The sequence below is a fragment of the Crocodylus siamensis genome, chromosome 2 (assembly GCF_052110815.1).
Source record: "Crocodylus siamensis isolate JL-2025a chromosome 2, ASM5211081v1, whole genome shotgun sequence".
Lineage (NCBI taxonomy): Eukaryota > Metazoa > Chordata > Crocodylia > Crocodylidae > Crocodylus > Crocodylus siamensis.
In genome coordinates, this window is record NC_143396.1 from 8,216,411 (window position 1) to 8,237,821 (window position 21,411).

Below are 21,411 nucleotides of genomic sequence, written 5' to 3' on the forward strand. Positions count from 1 at the left end.
CCACGTGCTAGATCAGGTACATGGAGCAGAGGCCGTGCTGCCCAGATCAGGTCCTGCACACAGCAGGATGTGGGCAGCGTGCGGCTAGATCCAGGGGGTCAAAAGGTTGAGCACTGATGGCCTAATCCAGAGAGGAAAAAAACCACAAAAAAAAAAACAGAGGAAGGCTGAATCAGGCATGGATGCACTATGGAAACCTGTACCACTATCCGCCAATACCAGATACAGTATCATTTGCACCGAAACCTAGAACATGCTCATGTCATTTCCTCATTGACGTGAAAATGGTGGTGAAACCTCAGTGAATTACATTTCTTTTTTTTTCTTATGAGCAGCCTACTCACCATGTCATTATGCCCAGTACTGGTGATGAGGATAATCTAAGAGTCTAACTAAATAAGGCACCTTGATGGGTGAGGGAATCAAGACAACAGCAATAATGAATACTCACTGGGCCTCCTATCCAAGGCTCCCAGCATTTTACACTGCTTCACAGCACCCCCTGAGAGATAGAGATGTTCTTTTTAGCAGCAAGAAACCTTAGGTTCAAAGAAGATAAATGACATGCCCAACATCATACCGTGTGAATAAGAGCCAGGGTTAGAAACCAGTTCTCCTAACTCCTAGTCCCCAATCTACTGCGCGGCATCCCATATTTGAAAGTTTAAGGACCTATTCTTCTGCCTCGGAGATACAGCAGTGGAGCATATAAATAAAGGGCAGTCAGCAAAGGGAGAGGAAAGCAGCAAAAAACAAAAGTACGCTCAACTTTTCAGAGAGAACAAAGGGACAGATCCAAGCCACTCACCTAAAGCCTACAAGATTCATTTGTGGATTTTATCTAATGACTCTTTAAACTGAAATGCATAAACCATCTTGGGAAAGGGAACTACAAAAGAGACCTCCCCTTTCCCAGGGTAGAGCATTCATCATTACAGAAACATGCATGGAATAATAGCCATCAGCTAAGGTGAAGATGCAAATCTTCGAGACTTGTGCGCTATTGACGCTGCTTTATGGTTCAGAAACACGGACGACAGACGCTAGGCTCATCGAGAGACTGAAAAGCTTCCTTGTCTGTGGAAGATCCTGAAAATAAACTGGGAAAACAGAATACCAAACACAGAAGTCCTAGAGCACGCAGGACTGAGACCACTATCAAGAAGAAGAGGTTGCAACAGACCGGTCAAGTCAGGAGAATGGGAGAAGACCATATCCCCCCCAGAGTATTTTGTACCCGGGAGATTCGAGATGACTCTAGAAAGTAGGGTCACCCTCTACGCTGGCACCAGGATGCATGCAAAAATGATCTCAAGTCATTCAACATCAATGCAGAAGAAGATATCAAGTCATTCAACATCCATGCTGGGAAGAGGATGCAGAACCCCATCTGATATAGAGGAAACACCTGGCATTGGAGGCAGCTCAACAAGAAGTGGTTTTGGTCCAGAGGATGGAAGCAAAGCGAGAAAAAAGCAAGCAGCGTGCTTTAAACTTGGACTCCAACTCCAACAACACATGGATCTGTCAAACTGGTAACAAGCTGTGTCGCTTTTGAATTGGGCTAGTCAGCCATAAGCGGATTCAGCAGGCATCGGACTAGACCTCCTCCGTGGACACCAGGATCCAGAGGATTCACAGTTGCCTACCCCTGCCTTCATCACTGCACTAGAGATAGGCCTGCTCTTGCTCGTTCTGTTCTCTGGTCCCAGGACTTACTTCCCTGACAAAGGAGTAGGCCAGCTACAACACTAGAGGTGGAAGGCATATCCACCCACCCAAGGCTATCTAGTACAATGGTTAGGACACTTAAGATGTGGAAAAGGTGGGTTTAACTCCGCTTGGACTGAAGAAGGCCTAGAACCAAGCCTTGCACTTTCTAGACAACCATTATGTCACACAAAAGTGCTTCTCACCCACCACAAGTGTGCACTGCATGCAATACTGTACTGAATCGAGGCTGTCGTTGTTAGATCAGCACTCTCCTAGGAAACCGGAGATCAAGCCCATCCAGGAACTCAACCGTAGGTGCTCAAACTAGATCACTTCCAATTTATGCTCAGAAAAAGAAGCCTTATGGTTGGATCCTACACACCTTCACAGGCCAAAAAGAGGAACTCAAGTTGCAGCAAGGAATGTTTAGGTTAGATATTATGAAGAATCATCTCACTCAGAGGGTGGTGAAGCACTGGAACAGGTTACCTGGAGAGGTGGTGGAGTCTCCATCCTTGGAGGTTTTTAAGACCCAGGCAGACAAAGCCTTGGTTGGGATGATGTAGTTGGGGCTGGTCCTGCTTGGAGCGGGGGGGTGGACTACATGTGACCTCCTGAGGTCCCTTCCAACCCAAATTTTCTATGATTTTAAGTGTCCAGGAAGTTGCACAGCCACCAAACAGAATTATTCTGGAACTCGGGCAGAATTTAGGGAAGTGTCTACATGTGCACTTTAATGTGCATTAAAGCATTGCAAAAAAACCATGCACGTTCTTTAGTGAATGCACATTAAAGTAAGTTAATTCATCTTTTTTCTAGGACCTCACAATAGAGGAACTAGATTTAACGCGCAGTACCTAAAGTGCGTTGATGAACACGTAGATGCATCCTAGATGCCTAAGTCCCATGTCAGCACCTAAACACATTCTCACCTAAAGTACATACTGTGTTACATTAAGCTACTCAAATATGAAAAAAAATAACTGCTTAATTATGACTTTCCATGTAAGCAATTGCTGTACAGGCCGCTAGGACATCATGAAATCACAAATTAGAGAAGGTGTCTGCACAGTGGTGAGCTGGAGAATAGATATTTACAAATCAAGACTTGTATCATGAAACAATCTGAAACACTCCAATCTAAATAGGAAAGATAGAGAAAAGGAGGGGAAGGGAGAACATCAGTAACACACGTGATAGCTGCTGGAGGTCACTGTTCTCTCTTGTTAGTCCCCACTTTGTCTTATTTCCTTCTCCCGCTTTTCTCCGCTTAGATTTCATTGTTTAAAATCTCCAGTTATCCCTCTGACGACACTTCTTGGGGCCAAACCACTGCCCTTTTTTGCAAAGCATTCACTTGAAGAAAGCAGTTGAACAAGGAGGAAAGAAATCAAGACCACACTGAGATAGAGCCACGTCTGTAGCTCGCTGCGAACTTTTCAAAGATTTTTCCCCCTCCCTTACAAAGGTGTCAGTGCACCTAATGCACCATGCTCCTTGGAAAACAAGGATGGCCGAAAGAATGCAATTCTTAGGAGGGGTATGAGATTCTCTTGTTTGGCTTAACAAAGCAAAGGTTGAGAGGATGCAATTACTTTCTGTAAACAAATCTGCAGAGTTAATAGCAGAGATGAAGAGCTATTTAAATTAGAGAACCATACTGGCTCAAGATCAAACAGCCATGAACAGATCGTGAACAAATTTAGATTGGAAAATAGAAGATTTTCAGTACCATGAAACATCAGAATGGTTTTCTGATCTAAGTCATGGCGACAAAAAACCTGAATTGTTTCAAAACAGAGCTTGACGAGTTGATGGGAAGGCTCGTATTATCATATGAGGACAGGGTTGTTTTTGGATCAGTAATGAGCACTATTAGTAATACTGCGCATTTAAATATACTCGGTCCCCGTTATTGTTGATAGAAGGTTTGCCATGCCGGAGGTACCTGGTACAAACCAGGACAGACATCTTCCCCTGTTCATAATGTGTTATGGGATCCTGGAGGAGGCTGTGGTCCCCTTTTCTGAAGCACTGGACACTAGTCACAGATGCTGGAGGTGCACTGGGGCTCCCACTGTTACTTAAAACCCTTTCCTGTGCCTGGCTGGAAGTCTTGCTTTTCCACACAGGGCCAAACTGCCCACCAGACCGGCAATCAGGAAGCAATACGTCCCTTAGATCAGCCTGCCAAGGATCACGGGAGGGTTTTTTTTTTTCTTTTTTGCCTTCTTCTGTAGCACAGGGGCATGGGAACATGGTCTTCTTCCTAGGATCATCTAAGCCAGGGCTGCCCAACTTTAAGTGGCCAGGGGCTGTGGGCCCACCGCGGCTCTCCTCTGCTTTTTTACCAATGGCACACTGTAAGGCATTTTATGCTCTGTTTTCACCAAATACTTTGCAGCTGTGGTATCAGGGAAGGGCTGAAGTGAGTGTCCTTAAGACTCTTTGGATGCAGGGAACAGGATTTCCAGGTCAACTCCAATGCTCCTAGAAGCATTAGGTGAACTAAAGGCCGATTTTCATGATGCTTGCCTACTTCCTTCCAGTTTAACTGGGTACCTCACTCAGTTTCCAGGGTTCAAGGCTCTGGGGCTGCCCCAATTTGTGGGCTGCCACAGAGTCAGGGATCCCAGAACCTCAGACCTGAACAGCCTTACAAATGGGGTTCTCCAAGCTTCCTGACACAGACTTAGGAGTCTGAAAGCCCCCAGATCCAGTGACTTTCATGTCTGTAATAGTCACAGAATCACAGACAAGGAGGGCTGGAAGTGACCCCAGGAGGTCACATCTAGTCCAACCCCCTGCTTCAAGCAGGACCAGCCACAACAACATCATCCCAGCCAAGGCTTTGTCTAGCTGGGTCTCTCCTTCAAGGAAGGAGCTTCTACCACCTCCCTGAGTAACCTGTTCCAGTGCTTTACTGCCCTCCTAGTGAGAAAATTCCTCCTAATATCCAACCTCAACTTCCCTTGCTGCAACTTAAGCCCACTGCTCCTTGTCCTGTCATCTGCCACCACTGAGGACAGTCCAGCTGCATCCTCTATGCAACCCCCCTGCAGGAAGTTGAAGCCCATACCACCATATGGACTGCCCTGAAACAGAGACACCAGAGCTTCCCGATTATTGGACCATTTAGCCCTCCAGCTCGTGCAGTTTGAGGACCCGAAAGCCCCAAGAGCTGGACAGTCCACCTTTCCTACAGCCTCAGAGCTTGTCTCTACTGTTGCAGCAAAAGGTCATGGGGAAGAAGGGGCTGAGTATGTCCCACCCATACAAGTGGACTGACATGCCCCAGATGCAGTAGTTCACCCATGACACAGATCCAGGCTCATGCCAAAAACAAGGCCCACCAGGGATCAAAGATTTCAGGCTAGGCACTCGAGGCAAAGCAGAGTAGCCACGCTGGCTAACTTCCGGGTCTGAAGCATATCAGTGGACTTGGATGTGCAGGGTGTGTTCAGCTCTAATCTCCCGGGACACTCACGGCTGCTGTTTATAGACAAGGCGTAGAAGTCCCCAGGTCCCAGGGCTGGGGCAACAGAGGATGGTTTTAGGTTGGATGAAAGGAACAACTTCTTTACAGTAAGGGGGACCAGAATCTGGACGAGACTTCCCAAGGAGGCGATGCAGTCCCCAACCTTAGAAGTCCTCGAGAGGAGACTGGACAGACACCTTGCTGGGATCATTTGATCTCAGCAGTATTGCTGCCCAGACTGGGGGGAGGTGGGCTCGATGATCTTCCGAGGTCCCTTCCAGCCCTTCATTTCTATGATTCTATGCCATTATTTTGTTCAGTATCACTACTGCTATTCCTCGTAGCCAGAGAGTAACGGGCAAGCAAAGCTGCCAAGGGTCTCAAGAACTGCATTTCTATCCAGAAACAGTTGGTGTTTCAAAAAAAACAAACACTGTTCAGAAGTTTCAAATAGCTCATAAATCCCTGAGAACCAGAAATTCGGAGCATCAAATGGCTCGGCATAAACTGAAATGTAATACTTTAGAACACAAAAAAAAAAAAATCATCCTCATTGAGACTCTGAATCAATATTGGCTCAGAGGGAACACCGTTAACTTCTGAACCAATATTTCTTCCTACAATGTTAGGCTTTTCCTGGCAAGTCTCCCATTCAAGAGCCAACCGAACTTAATTCCACACTTTCCGCTCATAAACATCTTAGCTCAAGGTGGCAGAGGCCACACATTTATTATTAGGTATAGTTCTTCATACTGGCATCTCTATGAAGTATTAACAATGCTGGAGGCGAGCTTCTTTTTCTCCTTTTTAAGGAAACTGATAGTGTTAATAAATGCCAAACAAAAAAATAACGCCTCTTTTAAAGAATGCTAATTAACTAGAACCTCCTGGGCTAGCAGCTGGAGAAAGCAAGAGAAACAGGCAACAGCACATTCTTGTGTTGTTGTTTTTTTAAATGCAGCTATTAGAGAGCAATGCTGCAGGAATATAAATGATCGAGCAGTTTTGCCATTTGATATTAGCACCATGTGTACTAGGCTAGGATTCAGCTTCACTGCAGCATGCAAAACAGTCACAAGGAGAAAATAAATTCACATTTGCTAAATTGGAATAATTATTTTTGATGGTTTGTGTGTAATTAAGCTCAAGTGAAGGAAGTCTAACAATTTTTTTTGCCTTGACATCCAGCAGTGCAGGAAGTTAGTTCTCACTGGATGTTGCTGTGTGTATAGAGACGCAAACATCTATCATTTACTGACGGAGAACTAGAGGGATCCAGGCCAAATGAACTCCCTAGGTGAAGAGTGAAAACAGTAAACAAGTGGCTCTCCCACACCATCAAAATCATCATGTAGGAACAAGATTTAAACATAACTACTCATACAATAAAAGCAGAGTACTGCGGCTATAATTTCAAGAACACACAAAAGTCTGGGAAGTTAAAAAACAAACGGTACCTGTCCATTTTCAGTTTGAAAATCATTCTGATTTCAGTAAAATAATGCATTACTGAATAAGGTATTGACTTGTATGGTTTAAAACCAAATTAAGATGATGGTGGACTCTCAGACATGCAGGGCTGAACTGCACCTTAGGAAATCATCTAGTTCTTGTACATCTCCCTCTACTGAGGCTGGATAAGTTTACCTATACTAATGACTCTTAACCAAAGTACCTTGAGATGCTCTGAAGTCCTTTTAAGGGAATAAAAGGGGGCATTTAATATTAGGGTTTATGCCTGAGGAAGAGTGTTTGTGCCCCAAAGCTTGCAAAGACCAATTTTTCCAACTATTTAGTTGGTGTAATAAAAGAGATCACATCTACACAAAGACCCTTGTCTGACACATTATATTAGCATTGGTAGATGTTCAAACATCTACATGGGATGCACAAGATATGCTCAGAGATTTCAAATAGGAATTCAGTGTCTAAAACAGCCTGAATTCTCTGCAAGAGAAGAATAGCTGTTATTTTTTCTGAAGTCCAAAAAACAAGTGGAAGCAAAGAGCTGACATTTTCTGAGGGGTGCCTCAAATCAAGGAAGACTGAGTACCACCAACCTTGGCCAAACCTGCCAGATGCCTGGATTAGCCATTCGTACCATCCTCCAGCGAAGAAGCTGCCATAGATCACCGGGAGATTATTGCAGTGCCTCGCTGGTGGTACAGTTAGGGAGCTTGTCCTGATATCCAGCCTAAATAGTCTTTCCTGCAAACTGAGACAATTGATTTTTGCTCCATTTACAAGGACCACGGAGAGCAACCACCATCCTCTTTACAACGGTATTATATAAGATTATCGTTACATCCCTTCCCCACCAATTTAGTCTTCTGTTTTCTGAACTAAAATAACCCAACTCTTTCAGCCTTTCCTTGCATATCAGGCTTTCCTAAACTTCCAGTCATTTCAGTTGCTCTCCCACAGGCTTATTCCAGTTTATCTACATTTTTTCCTTTAAAGTGTGGTGCCTAAAGCCCAGTACACTATTCCAGCTCAAAACTTCACTAGAATCAAGTAAAATGAAATAATTACATTATGTGTCTTCTGTAAAAGTCTCCTGTTGAGATCGGGTGTAAGTTGTAGCCACGTTGGTCTAAGACAGGGGGACGCAATTATTTTGGGTGGAGGGCCACTTACTGAGTTTTGGCAAGCCATGGAGGGCCGCATGACAGGCAGCCAGGGGCAGATAAATATTAATTTTCTAAATTTTTTAGGGGTCCCGCAGGCCAGATGGAATGACCTGGTGGGCCACATCCAGCCCACAGGCTGCATTTTGCCCACCCCTGGTCTAAGGACATAGGCAGACACAGTTCTTTGGTTATATCCAGTATCTTTTATTAGACCAACTCAAAGAGTTGGAAAAATTCTTCTTTGCAAGTTTTCGGGGACAATCACCCTTCATCAGGATGCTTTTTCTGCATCAAATTGTTGACTCGTGATTAGCTTTTGATGCAGTATAACCCCGAAATTCTCTTCTTCTCTAGTGTCATCTAACCCAGGAGCCAGCAACCCTTATAAGCCGAGGGCAGGAGCAACCCAGCTCCAGTCTGGCAAAAGACGGGTAAGTCTTTGGCGGTGCACCAGTAGCAGGGGCAAGTTGCCCGTGTCCATGTTGGGACCTGTGCCTACGCCACTACCCCTTCTCCCAATCCCCCTGCTCCCTGGCTGGGAGACGAAAGGAGCTTCCAGCCAGAGAGGAGCTGCGCCCATGCCTTCGCTGCTTCTCTAGGATTTTGCCCCCGTCTTTCCTGAACTTTGCCTTGCTGGTTTCAGACTCTCTTTCCAGTTTGTCAAGATCAGTTTGAATTCTGATCCCATCCTCTGACGCGCTAGCAACTTGTGCAACTTGGTGCCACCCATACATATAATAAGTGCCTTTTCTGTATCATCCTCCAAGTGAACAATGACGCTGTTGAACAGAATGAGGCCCAGGAGACACCCCTGAGCAGCCCTCCCACCCCCCCCGTTTAACTACTTGAATACCAAAGAGCAGATAAACAAGCTGACTATATTTCCCTCATCTCCATATGAAGGTCACACGACAGAGTCCAACAGTATCCGAAACACTCTTCTCACCCTCAACGCCAGTTACATATGGAAATTAGTTATTTTGACACAATTTGTTCTTAACAAATCTGTATCAACTTTTTTTATCTTATTCTCCAAGTGCTTATAAACTCTAAATCTTTTGTTGTTATTGTATTAACATCATTCCCGTTGCTTTACTTACGTTATGGAGTAATGAATTCAACACAAGAATTGATTGATGGCAACCTTATTCAGATTATTCAAAGCACGCACATCTGCACATTTAGTTAAATGCAAGTTTCAAGCAGTTGTTTTAGCACTGTGAGATTTGAACACATTAAAAGGGAAGGAGCAATTTTGCAAGCCCTCTGTGCGCACACATCTTTTCACACTGTATTAGACACTTATGCATGTATGCCAAGCTGGGAGATCACTGAATAAGCTCATATGAATCACTTCTGTTAATATGATTTGTAGTATGATCAAAGGCAGTTGTCCTTGAGGACTAAACCTGATAGTTGCCTGAAGCAAGTCAGAGCTGAGCATAAAGAAACTGAGCATTCCCCTAGTGATAACTTCATTTAATGATTTAATAAATCAAAATTTGTTATAAACAAGATTTGCTCATACTTTCTAAATTACTGTAGAGCTTCCTCTGGGATACAGGAAACCTACTGAGTAGAGAAAAGCCAAAGCCTGGGGTTTCCGGACACATTTTGATTATATAGGTAGTGCAGTGCAGATCTCATACCACTTGGAGTCAGCAACCCTCACGACAAAATTCTTCACAGATGAAGGGGGGAGAAGACAACAGCCCCCCTTCACTGAAAGCACATGGAAAAGGACTAGCAATTAAGCTGTCCAAAACATGGGCCACCCCATAAGACTAAAAAGGGAGAGATTTCTCCAGGTTGTACGAAACATCTGAGAGTGTATCCCTCCTCTTCCACAAACTGCAAAGGTAGATGACAGAGTGCTCACAGATTGAGAGGTCTGCTTCGGAAAGGCAGAACAATGATAGCAGAGCAACCTTCAGCCAAAATTATTGCAAAGATTGCACATACGTAGAAATAAATCATTTCAGCTCCATATCAGTGTAGCTGCATTTCACTGCAACACAGCAATTTAAACTTTGCACATAATCAGAATCCATCTACAGCAGGGGTGGGCAAAAAGGCAGATCCAGGTAGGCCGGACTTGCAGGCTGCCAAGAAATGCAGTCCATCGCAGGACAGAATTATCCACCCCTGGTCTATATTGACATTACGGGCACTTGTACGTGTGACGATTTGCCCATACATACGACAAAAATTGCTATTTGTACAAAATCTAAAGGAGAAAATAAAGGATACCCCATCCAACGGAAACTGCAGGATACTTTTTAATATGACTTGACTTTTGCCTATGTAGAAGCCCAGCATTAAGCCTATGTATGAAGTGAATTGAAAAACATTAAGTAATTAGGTTCTGTTCTTATCAAAATCAATAGCAAAACTCCCACTGTTTGTTCAGGTCCAGGGTTAAAGATACGATGCACCATCCAAAAAAAAAAATACGGAATAACTGCTATTGCTTGTCACACAAGTGACAGAGTTTGATTTATTTTTTAAAATGAAATGTTTACCTCATGGGTACTAGCATTTTCTCTTCATTTTTGATTCTGGCATGATGGATACAGCCAAGTGAGGCAAGTACTATGTATGTGCAAAGATATCATCATTACTCCTGTAAAAATACGGTGGGATCTTTCATGATCAGGACAAATCAGAGCATCTGCAATGAGGGTCTTTTTACATATTTACAGCACAGCAAATGTTACCAAGAGTTACAACCTGCTCTTAGCAATCACACACACATTTTCAGCCTCAACTATGAGTGCACTCTGGAGTCTCCGGCCAGCTGTGATCCTGACACACTGACGGGATCCAGCAGCAGGGGCAGCACCATCTCCCAAGCTGGGTCTCTGCCACTAGCAGCAGGAGGAGGGAGGCAAAGCCCTTGGAGAAGATGCTGCCCCTGCTGCTGGATCCCATCAGTGCCCCAGGATCTGAGCTGGCTGGAGACTCCACTGTGGTCCCATGGTTGAGATCAACAATCAGATGCTTGTCTATCTTGGCTCCACACCACACCGGAGTCTCGAATCAACTCTCCGGTGCTGCTGGACTGGGACTGACTGTCAGCTGATTGCACTGGAGCCAGGCAGCGACTCCGATGTGGTCCCAGGGCTGGGACCAACAATCAGGTTTTTTTCCATGTCAGCCCCCCAGCACTGCACCAGAGGCAATTTGAGACTCCTGCACGTCCCTGGGATTTGGACCAACAATCAAGCAATTGTAGGTCCCAGTCCCAGAACTGCAACTGATCTCTATGGAGCCGTCCAACTTTCACTCAAAACGTGTTACTTAATCCCATCTGGAGATACTCCTGGCTGAAAAAAAAAAATTTTCCTACAGTACAATACTATGCAAACCCTGCTTGAACACCTGGACACTCAACTCTTAAGCACAATTAATACATGCTAAACATCTCAGGCTAACACGGCCCTCCCATGTGAAGTGAAATACTAAAGGACGTATTGTGCACATGCTGATTAGGGCCCCAACTCCTTAATACATCGATCAAACATTTATATGGTCTCAGAAGGAAAACCTGTATAGTTACATGCCACCCACGGACACTCAAAACACTGAAAACACAACACTTCCTACCTTAAAACAATAAAGAATCAAAAAGTAGCTTCCATAGTCAGAGTTATACATCAATTTTCATTCTAATATGAATTATTTTGTCTATATGGCTCTGTAGTCACCTGTAAGATGATTGCTCTAATATGCTTTCATGGCCAAAAGGTTTATTCGGTACTCTCAAGTATTCAGCAACCTCAAACAAGATTGAAATAAAACAACTTCTGAAATAAAAACCCCAAACAGGAATAGAGCCAGGAATTTGTCACAGGTCTTCAGCTCTGAGCTGCCAGTCTACAGCAGTGGTTCTGAAGTGGGGGTACACATACCCCCAGGGGGTACGCGAGATATATTTCATACATTGTCTAACACAGGTCGAAGGGCCTAAAAAAGAGTCTTGACAATTGAAAGGAGGTATGTGAAGTCTCACTCTGAGACCAAGGGGTATGTCGACTGAAAAAGGTGCAGAACCGCTGGTCTAGAGAATGGATTGCTTCTTAGTTTCATAGTTAGTAGGGTCAGAAGGGACCTGAGCAGATCATCAAGTCCAAACCCCTGCCATGGCTGGAAAGAGTACTAGGGTCAAATGAGCCCAGCAAGGTGTTCATTTGCCTCCTCTTAAACACCCCCAGGGTAGGAGCCAGCACCACTTCTCTTGGAAGTTGCTTCTGTTATTAATTTAAGTCCACCTATTCTGATACCCAATTATAAAATATATCATGGTTTTCATGAAACCCTACTGCTGATCTCTGACGTAACTGCTACCTTAATTCCTGCAACAAAGCTACAGGATGCTAGAACCATGCATTTGCCTCCAGGCAACAGGAACCTACTTCTTCCCCTACTAGTTGTTTCAGAAACAGGCAAATGTAATGCGCACAATTGCCCGGGACTTTAATGCTACCAGTTTCAAGCAGGTAACCAGAGCTGCCTATCCCAATACCTGCTCAAAAACCTCCAAAGGCTTCTTTCAAATCCTTACCCAACCATGAACAAATACTGACCCACTTAAGTTCACCAGCCTTTTATACAACAAAGTAAGCCTATAATGTCTTAGGTTGCTGGCCTCAGCCTCGTATTAAAGAGACAAAAGTTTTCCACGGTCTTTAATGTCTTTACCTTTTTATACCATTTGCACTCAAAGAAAAACAGTTTCTTCCTACTCAATCTTCCTCTTCATTTGAGCAAATGCTCATTCCTGCCTCCCCTTCACCTTTCCATCGGGACTGACGGGAAAGGCACACCCATCACCAAGGTGAGGTTCAAAAGTTACACAAACTAACATTAGTAGCTTGCAATTCAACTGCCTCTGGAAGTCTCTACAAGCCAAGCACTAAGGTCCTGATCCTGCATTTACTTGTGTAATTATAGATAAATACATGCTTAAAGACTGCAAAAATCAGGACCCGAGTCAGCTGGGCTGGAGAATCACCTGGCAGTTAGGACAGTTATTTGCAACTTTGCAATTTGCAACCTAAAAATAATGCAAAAAAAAAAAAGTAAACAAACAATAAAAACAGATTTGAAAAGTCCTTTTGACTAAAACAGTGTTAGATGCTATTTATTTTTTTTTTTTTAACATGGAAGCAGATTTCTTTTGGATGGGCCTGCTATAAGAGTCCCAAGCAAGTACGCCCTTATTCTCCCAGCAAACCCCAGTTTCCCCTGGCACCTGCTGTGGGTGCCCAAGCTGGAAAGCCTCACCCAATTCATTGATGTTGCAAAGGACCTAGGAGCTTTGTGGGGTGTCATGCATGGGACAGGGCTACTCGCATCCCATACCAGGCCCCCCCAAATTGTCAGGTGCTTCTCAGTCCCCCCGCAGACCTCCGTCCAGCACCGTGGCAAGGGCAGCCTCGAGCGCGGTGCCTCAAATGGTCCCCAGGTGCGTGTGGCTGGGCACATCTGTGCGCCCGGGCCCCTGGGGCTGAGATGTACAGGCAACCTGCGTGTGTGGCACGGGATAGATCAGGGAGGGGGCAAGCAAGACAGCAGCCCGTAGCACATAGAGCAGAAAGCAGAACAGTAGAGCAGGCAGGGAGCACTGGGTAGGAAGCACAGGCGATCAGGTGGGGAGGACAGGGCCGGGAGCAGGGAGCAGAGCAGTGGATCAGGTTAGGAGCACAGGGCCGGGAGCAGAAAGCAGAGCAGCAGAGCAGGTTAGGGGCAGAGAGCAGAGCAGTAGATCAGGTTAAGGAGCACAGGGCCGGGAGTAGAAAGCAGAGCAGCAGATCAGGTTAGAAGCAGAGCAGCAGATCAGGTTAGGAGCGCAGGGCCGGGAGTAGAAAGCAGAGCAGCAGATCCAAGAGGGAACACGGGCCGGGAGCAGAAAGCGGAGCGGCAGGCCGGGTGGGGAAGCAGAGGGGCGGGACGGGAAGCGGAGCGGCCGGTGGCCAGGGTAGGGGTGGGAGAGCGTCCCCCCGCCGTACTCACGGGGCCGGGGCCGGGGCCGGGGCCGTGCTCCATGCCGCTCCGCTCCCCGGGCAGCGGCGGACGAACGCGGCGGGCTGGCGGGCGAGCCCCCGTGCGCATGCGCAGCCGCCGCCCTGCGGCTCGTTGCTAGGGACTCGCTGCGCGCGGGGGGCGGGGCCTCTCTCGGCGCGCCACAGGCGGCGCGAGGGGCAGACGTGGGTGGTGTCAGCAACGCGGGGAAGAGGAGGAGGAGCGCATGCGCAGTGGGAGGGGGCTCTTCGCGTGCAGCGGGCCCGGATGTGGCGGAAGGGGCGGGGCCAGCTGCCTCAGGCAGGTTGCGTCAGAGCCTGGCCGAAGATGGCGCCTCGCAGCCAGGGTATGGTGTCAGTCCCCTGAGCTACACGGAGCTCGCAGCCACTGGAGACAGCGCCAGGGGCATCCCTCAGACCCCTGCCTGCAGGGAGCTGCAGTGACGCCCCGTCCATGTGCACTAACCCGAGATAAAAAAATCCCCGTCTAAACTATACCTCACACCGCTCAGCTGGCCGATGGTTTCTCAGCCTGCAATTCCCCCCTTCAAACTGCATTTTAAAACGTTTCCATGGATTTTGAAAAGGGGGGAAGGGTTGCCAGCGGTGAGGTGCATCATCCCATATAACATATTTTTATAAGAACAACCCAAAAACCTGGAAGCTCAATTCATACCAGAGGGGCCTAGGGCTATACAGGCAGTCCTCAGACTTATGACACAATCGGTTCCCAAAAACGGTGTCTGAAGTCGAAATGTCATAACTCAGAACCAATTTTCTCATGAGAAACAATGTTATAAATGAGGGGTTGGTTTCTGAGCCAAGCCCCGATACTCAATTTTCACCAAAAATACCTCAGAATTTTGTACTCAACCAACTATAGATGAGTGATATAGCTACATGGATGTATTTATATTGTAAATAGCAATCATATTGATTTGGAAGGACTTCTTTGAGGTGACTTGGCTGGATTTTCTGCAAGGTTCCTAGCTGGAGACTTCTCAGGAGTCCTGGCTGCAGGTTTTTCTGGCGTCTCGTCTGCTTTCTTAAAAGAAAATGTCCAAGGAAATTTGGACAGATGTTCTCCAGGGAGGCGAGTGGCGTCAAGTCGAAACTGACATCAGAAAGTTGAAACGGTGTCAATTTATAGACGTTGTAAGCATGAAATGTTGTCAGTCGAGGACTGCCTGTATTCTTCATTTTAAGATTGAGGCAGAAACAAATACTGAGTCTTGGAGCTACTTACGGTTGTTCTGTGGGACGGTGAAATCGGAGCTGCGTCGCTGGGTGCAGAGAACGGTCAGCAGAATTGAAGAAGAAAGGTGAGTTTGAACAGTGGAACATAATGGCCCTTTAAAAGGGGTGAGGGTCATGAAATGCCTGTGCAATGAAGAGTTTAGAAGGAACTGAGGTTTGGGGAGGGGGAGTTCAGGAAAATTTTTCGTATTCCAAGTCAAATGAGCCAAATCAATTCTGAATCCTGTCAGTTGAGCAACACTCAATCGTTCAAACACCGTATGTGGCGCTAAAACCAGCAAGTATCCTCCACCCCCAACTTTTCAGCATGGGATTTCACATACTCCCATATCTGTCAGCGGGCATCCTACGTGTACCCCAAAGCCCCGGAGGCTTGGGGTTTGGATGCCCCCACGTCTCACTTGCTCTTAACCAAAGACCAAAGGAGCAAGTTAGGGAGGAGTCCCCCGTTTCCATAAAGTCAGTGTGTAGCGGAGATCCTCCCACTGAAAACTGGCCAGTGGGAAGCTAATTACAAGACTTTCATAGAATTCATAGACATCCGGGCTGGAAGGGACCTCGGGAGATCATCGAGTCCAGCCCCCTGCCCAAAGGGCAGGAAGTCAGCTGGGGTCACAGGATCCCAGCAAGATAAGCATCCAATTTGCTCCTGAAGGTGTTCAATGTAGGTGCTTGAACCACCTCCGCTGGCAGACTGTTCCAGACCCTGGGGGCTCGGACAGTAAAGAAATTCTTCCTTATGTCCAGCCTGAAACGGTCTTGCAGGAGTTTGTGACCGTTCGACCTCGTCATCCCTTGGGGCGCTCTGGTGAACAAATGTTCCCCCAGATCCTGGTGGTCACCCCCGATAAACTTATAGGTGGCCATCAGATCACCCCTGAGCCTACGCTTTTCCAGGCTAAAGAGTCCCATGGTTCTCAGCCTGTCATCGTAAGGTCTGTTTTCCTGACCTCTGATCATGCACGTGGCTCTCCTCTGGACTCTCTCAAGCTTCTCCACATCCTTTTTGAATTGTGGAGCCCAAGACTGGTAGGGCATCCTGTCTGCAGGGCATTGGACAGGGGTGCACCTTCCCCTACACACTGCCATTTAAACCCATTTCGGTTCCGGTACCAGACCAGTGCAGCAGCGACACTTGATCTTAACCCACAAGAGGCCAAGAAGCGTTTAGAAGGAAACAGGTATATTTTAATGAGCCATGAAGTCAATAGACTTCCCTTACTGGTGCCCGAATAGAAATGCCACTGCCTCTGCTGGGCACTTGGTTTCAAACTTTGGATGAAGCAGAAATCAAAGGAGAATGCAGCTGCATTGGTACACCTCCCCCTGGATCTGCCCCTGAAGTATTCAATAACCTGATGCAATGCACCGACTAGAATGGATCAGAATTCAGGCAGGGTTTCAACCACCCGTACCCCAAACAATCTCATAACTGTTTTCGTAGAAAAACTCCACTTTTTAACTAGCAAGCTCTGGTGACAGCACTGTTAAAGTGAGGCCATCACACAATACCATCACAGCCAGAGGGAAAAGGTGTCTTGTGCTGGGCAGGTCTTTAGCCTTGCAAACAGAAGCACAACAAGGTCCAAGAGCTGGAAGCTGAGGTTAGACAAACTCACCCATGGAACCAGCCACAAATTTCTACCTATCCCGTGTTATGTACACACGTGCTTTGAGGGCCATTAAACACTGGAACAGCTTCCTGGGGGAGGTGGTGAACACTTCACAATTAGATTAAATGCCTTACTAAAGGGAAATTCTCTAATTTAAGCAAAAACTCTACAATCAGCGTGAGCAGTGAGTCTGGCTGTAACAGCTGTGAGGGTCCTTTTTAGCCCGTGCATCTGAGATGTCCTGTTAATTCTCTTCCTTCGTGAGCCATGGAACGAGCATAAAGCTGCCTTGCCCCCAATGTCATCATAACACTTGCAGTGTTTTATGTCAACTATAATCAAATCTCATGCTTCAGCTGGTTACCTGCAGGGGTCAGGAAGGACTTCAGCCCCTGAAGCACAATTGGCCAGATGTATTCTGGCTTTTCTTTTTTTCTCTTTCCCTGAAGCATCAAGAATCGGCCTCTGCTGGAGACAGGACGGAGCGGTGCTCTAAAGGAGGGTGGAGAATGCTTTTAGCTGGTGTGTTCTGACTTGCTAATGGTCATCACATCATCTGAGTCTGAGCAATAATTTCCCCTCACATCAGACTGGTGGAGACCTTGGTGTTTTTTTCCTTTTTGGTTTTCCACTGCAGAAGGAACATGGACTTCCTGCTAGGATTGTCTCCACCTATAACGCATCTAAACAATTTGCACTGAGCCTGGTTGACATCTCATCTCTCCTACATACTTAGTAGTTTAGACTTCTGAAGACTGAAATGCTTTGAACTAACTCAAATTATTGGGTTCAATATAGGAATATCTGGGTGAAATGCAGTAACCGTGTAGGAAGTCTCTGCTAACCTTAAATGCTATTAAACTACTTTTAAATCTTATTTGTGATGAAGTGGGTATTGAGTGCCTTGTACGCAGCTTGACACCATATTATTTAAACAAAAACCCCAAAAATAACATCAGCAATGAAAGCTTGACAGCTTTAGAGAATGAAGTCATCTTGTTATCCGCAAAACGTTTACAACCCATTCTCCTCTGCCAACATCCTTCAAACCTGACCCAGAGGAACCCCCTTCAGGTGTGGAAATATTGTTTTGGGGGCAATCCAAGACTATGGGAAACTTTCCATTGATTTCAATGGGATTTGGATTAGACCTTTCATTATCATGCCATGTTAATTGAATTCTTGCCTTTTTTTCCACCACATAGTCAGTTGTGGGTTTTGGTATAAGACATGTATACAGCTGTCAACTAGAAAACCAACTCAGACACTCCAACTTATTTCACTTAATTAATCTGCTCTTAGTCAAAGTTGCCTGCCATTGCCACATGCATTCGTTTTTTGTGGAGGTCCTAGCGTCAAGTGCAAGCAATTATTATTAAACACAAGGTAAATCAAAAACATGAAGTTATATAAAGGACAACATGCCTTAGAAGAAGTATACAGCTATACAATACTGACGAGTCATTTCATATCTTAAATTAATATTTGAACCTTTCTAGCAAGTACATATAAATTTGTTGGTCTTTACCTAGCTAGAAAAGTAGCTAAAAAAAAAATCCTCATTTATGCATATAAACCGTCACACAAATTGGGGCTGAGGCTTAAGTGAATAACTGTTTCAGAGTGGGTTCAAAAAGTAAATGCCCCCAGGGGATTTACTAATATATTTTGCTATTAATTATACTGGCCCATATAAAGAATAGGCAGTGTAGAGTTGTACCTTATGGGCTAACTAAAGCTTTCCATATATGGAATGCCTCACTTGATTTCAGTGGAGTTACTCCAGCTTTATGCTGGTGCATTACAAGCAGAATCTATCCCAGCTGCTGAAGTACTAATAAAAGTTTCAAATGTCATGTGTAAGAAGGGTGCCACTTTCTTTTCTGTGCTGTGATTGACTGAAATCATTCTCTTGTCATATAATACAGAAATACTGTCATAGCCTTTATTTTTAGAAGAGCAATTCATAAGGAAAGAAGGGAAGGGAGAAGGTTGTCTGAATGTTTATCACTTACACGTCATCCAGGAAGCGGCTTAAGTCCTTTATTCATTCTCTAACGTTTATGTAGACTTAGGTGTAATATTCTAAAGAACTTTGCAACAGGAAAGGTGTTTGAAATGGAGAGTGTAAAAGGCTTAGAAGTGGCACTCTGATTAGGAGTGTATCAGAGAAAACCAGACTTAAATAGGCCTGCCTCCTTGGCTTTGCTAAAACGCCAGTATATTCCTGGAGCTTTATAGGTAGACTAGTGCAAAGCATTAAAAGCACTGATGAATGCGTCAGATCGATAGTGGCACAGAGTGTACATGCAGTCTCTGAAATTACCAGCACCTTTTAAGAGAAAGTATTTGAAGATCATTTCCTGATTGCTTTAATTGAAAAATAAACTGTAAGCTCTTTGGGGCTAGGGCTGGCACTTGATATCAGCGCCTAGCACATTAGAGCCTCAGCCAAGCCAGGACTCTAGATGTTACTGCAGTATGAATGTGTAATAACAGCCATATTTTATTATAATTGCTGATGATATTAGATTCCTGCTAAAATACTGTGGAGAGTAAAGTTTTGCCTGTCAGGGCTGTGATGTCCTGAGCTGTTGCACGAGACACAATGCATTTAAACCCAGATGTTGATTTGTAAATAAAATAAGAAATTGACTTTCATTTATACTTTTACCTAAAATATTTGAGTTTTTAAGCTAAGGAAGTCAGATGCACTAGGGAATTCAAATGCATAATTCTCATTAAAAGTAATGGGAATTAGACATCCAAATATCTTATCTGGCTTTGAAAGTCTATTTTTAATTCTTTAATCTTTGCATACAGGCTTTTACTATATGTCTGACTTCTTTCATAATGATTCTGCCACCTGAAAGTGATAGCTTGGTGATAGCATTTGGAATTTTAAATCATGCATTTATTTTAATTTACAATGGGAACTTGCTAATTTGCGCTAATGATTTCACTCAGGCAATAAGGAAAGGTTAGGAGATACTTGTGCAAGCTCTATGCCTAGTTTAGCACAAAGGAAGAAAATGTGAATATGGAAATTGATAGAGGAATATCAGAGAATAAAAAAATAGACAGTAAGGAGTAAAATAGTCATACTGTCGATGAGAATAATGGGTACTAGCACTGACCACTGTGGAGTCCGTTCTTCAGGGTTCGTACTGTTTTTTTTCTCCTTGGCTGGTAGTCAGTTTGAATAATCTGTTAGAAATTATGTTCATGGTGAATGTGCATAGCTTGCTGTCAAGTATCATAGAGCACATTATGTATTTGAGGCCTTGGTGCCATACAGTGTCATAGGCAGATGTAAGGTCAATAAAGACCGCACCTGTTTTCTGCCTCATTTCAAATTCATTTTCTGTGTCAGATGTAAGTAATGTAACTTGGTCAATGGTACAATGCTTTTTCCAAAAGCCAGATTGTTCTTTTGGGAGCTGGGGGTCAATGATGTTCTCTATTCTATTCAAGATTATGCGCTCCATGAGGTAACACTTTGGTGCTTTTTGGAGTTTCAAGATATCAGTGACATCTGCTTTTCTGATTTTTGGAAGTTTGTTACTTTCTAGACATTTATACATGAATTTCTGAAGCTATCTTTTCATTGTGGTTCCAAGCTTGGTAACAAATTCTGGGAATATTTTATCTGGTACAGCAGCCTTGCCTGTCTTGATCTCTTTAATGGCTACATCAAACTCATTATCAAGGATGGAGGTGGTTAAATGAAGGCTGGCATTGGGTGTTTTAAGTTGTTCACAAGTCAGATGTCTAATCACTTCTGTGTGTTGCTTGTTGGAGTTACTATACTTGCTGTTGTTGCATAGTATTTTCACAATGGAGTTTGGTGACACAGAGTAATGTCATTTTTTGGTGTCTTTGCCTGTACGGGAGTTAATGGTGCTCCATGCTTGTTTGTTCAAGTGGGTTGTATCCAATCCTTCTATGGTAGTAAGCCATCTCTCCTTTTTGATATTGTTTAGTGTGGTTGCCAACTGTTCCTTAGTTCTTTTTCACAGATGCAGGGTCATTGCATTGATTCATGATGCTAAGGAACTGTTCGCATTGTTCATCCCAGCATGGCATATAATAGCTTCTATAGCTTCTAGGTACATAGAGTTTAGCTATTTCAGTTAGGCAAGTGTATTGTAGCCTTGATCGACGTTTGGTTTCTGAAGGTTCCTCTGATTGGTCTGCTCTCTTGTTAGTTAGCCTTTGCTAGCACCAATATTCTTCACTGTGTATGTCTCAGACTTCCTGCATACAACACCTAAGCAACACCTGTAGGCTGATAATGTCATCACAGTAGCCCAAGGAATAGACATGCAGAACTGGAAAAGACACTGAGTCCTGACATGGAACTTGTCGCTGACTATCCCCACAAGTGGCAATCAAAGTTGAGCATCAGTAAATCAGTATCGTCACTCTTCCACCTGGACAATCCTTGAGCCAAGAGCTCCCTGAATATCAGAGTAGGCAACCTCATCCTTCCTCATAAGCATACCTCAACCTACCTAGGCATCACATTAGACCATTCCCTCACCTATAAATATTACATCCAAAAGGTCAGCAGTAAAGTCTCTGCACAGGTAGATGCCTTAAGATGTTTAACCAGCACAACATGGATTGCCAACTTCAAAGTGCTCAGAACTACGGCACTTGTAATGGTATATGCCCCAGCAGAATACTGTGCCCCT

At 44.8% G+C, this 21,411-nt stretch overlaps 1 protein-coding gene across 4 annotated transcripts in view; it reads right to left on the minus strand.

Moving 5' to 3' along the window:
• The window catches only part of ALMS1 (ALMS1 centrosome and basal body associated protein), a 124,817-nt gene extending 110,899 nt beyond the window's left edge, over window positions 1–13,918 (minus strand). For 3 of the 4 annotated variants that reach the window (XM_090035115.1, XM_090035113.1, XM_090035112.1), the window contains exon 1: window positions 13,837–13,918. In XM_090035115.1, coding sequence (XP_089891241.1) covers window positions 13,837–13,869 — 33 coding nt within the window. In that variant the 5' untranslated portion in view covers window positions 13,870–13,918. The remainder of the gene's footprint in view (window positions 1–13,836) is intronic. The other variant, XM_090035114.1, reaches the window with a different exon arrangement.
• Window positions 13,919–21,411: the final 7,493 nt, after the last annotated feature.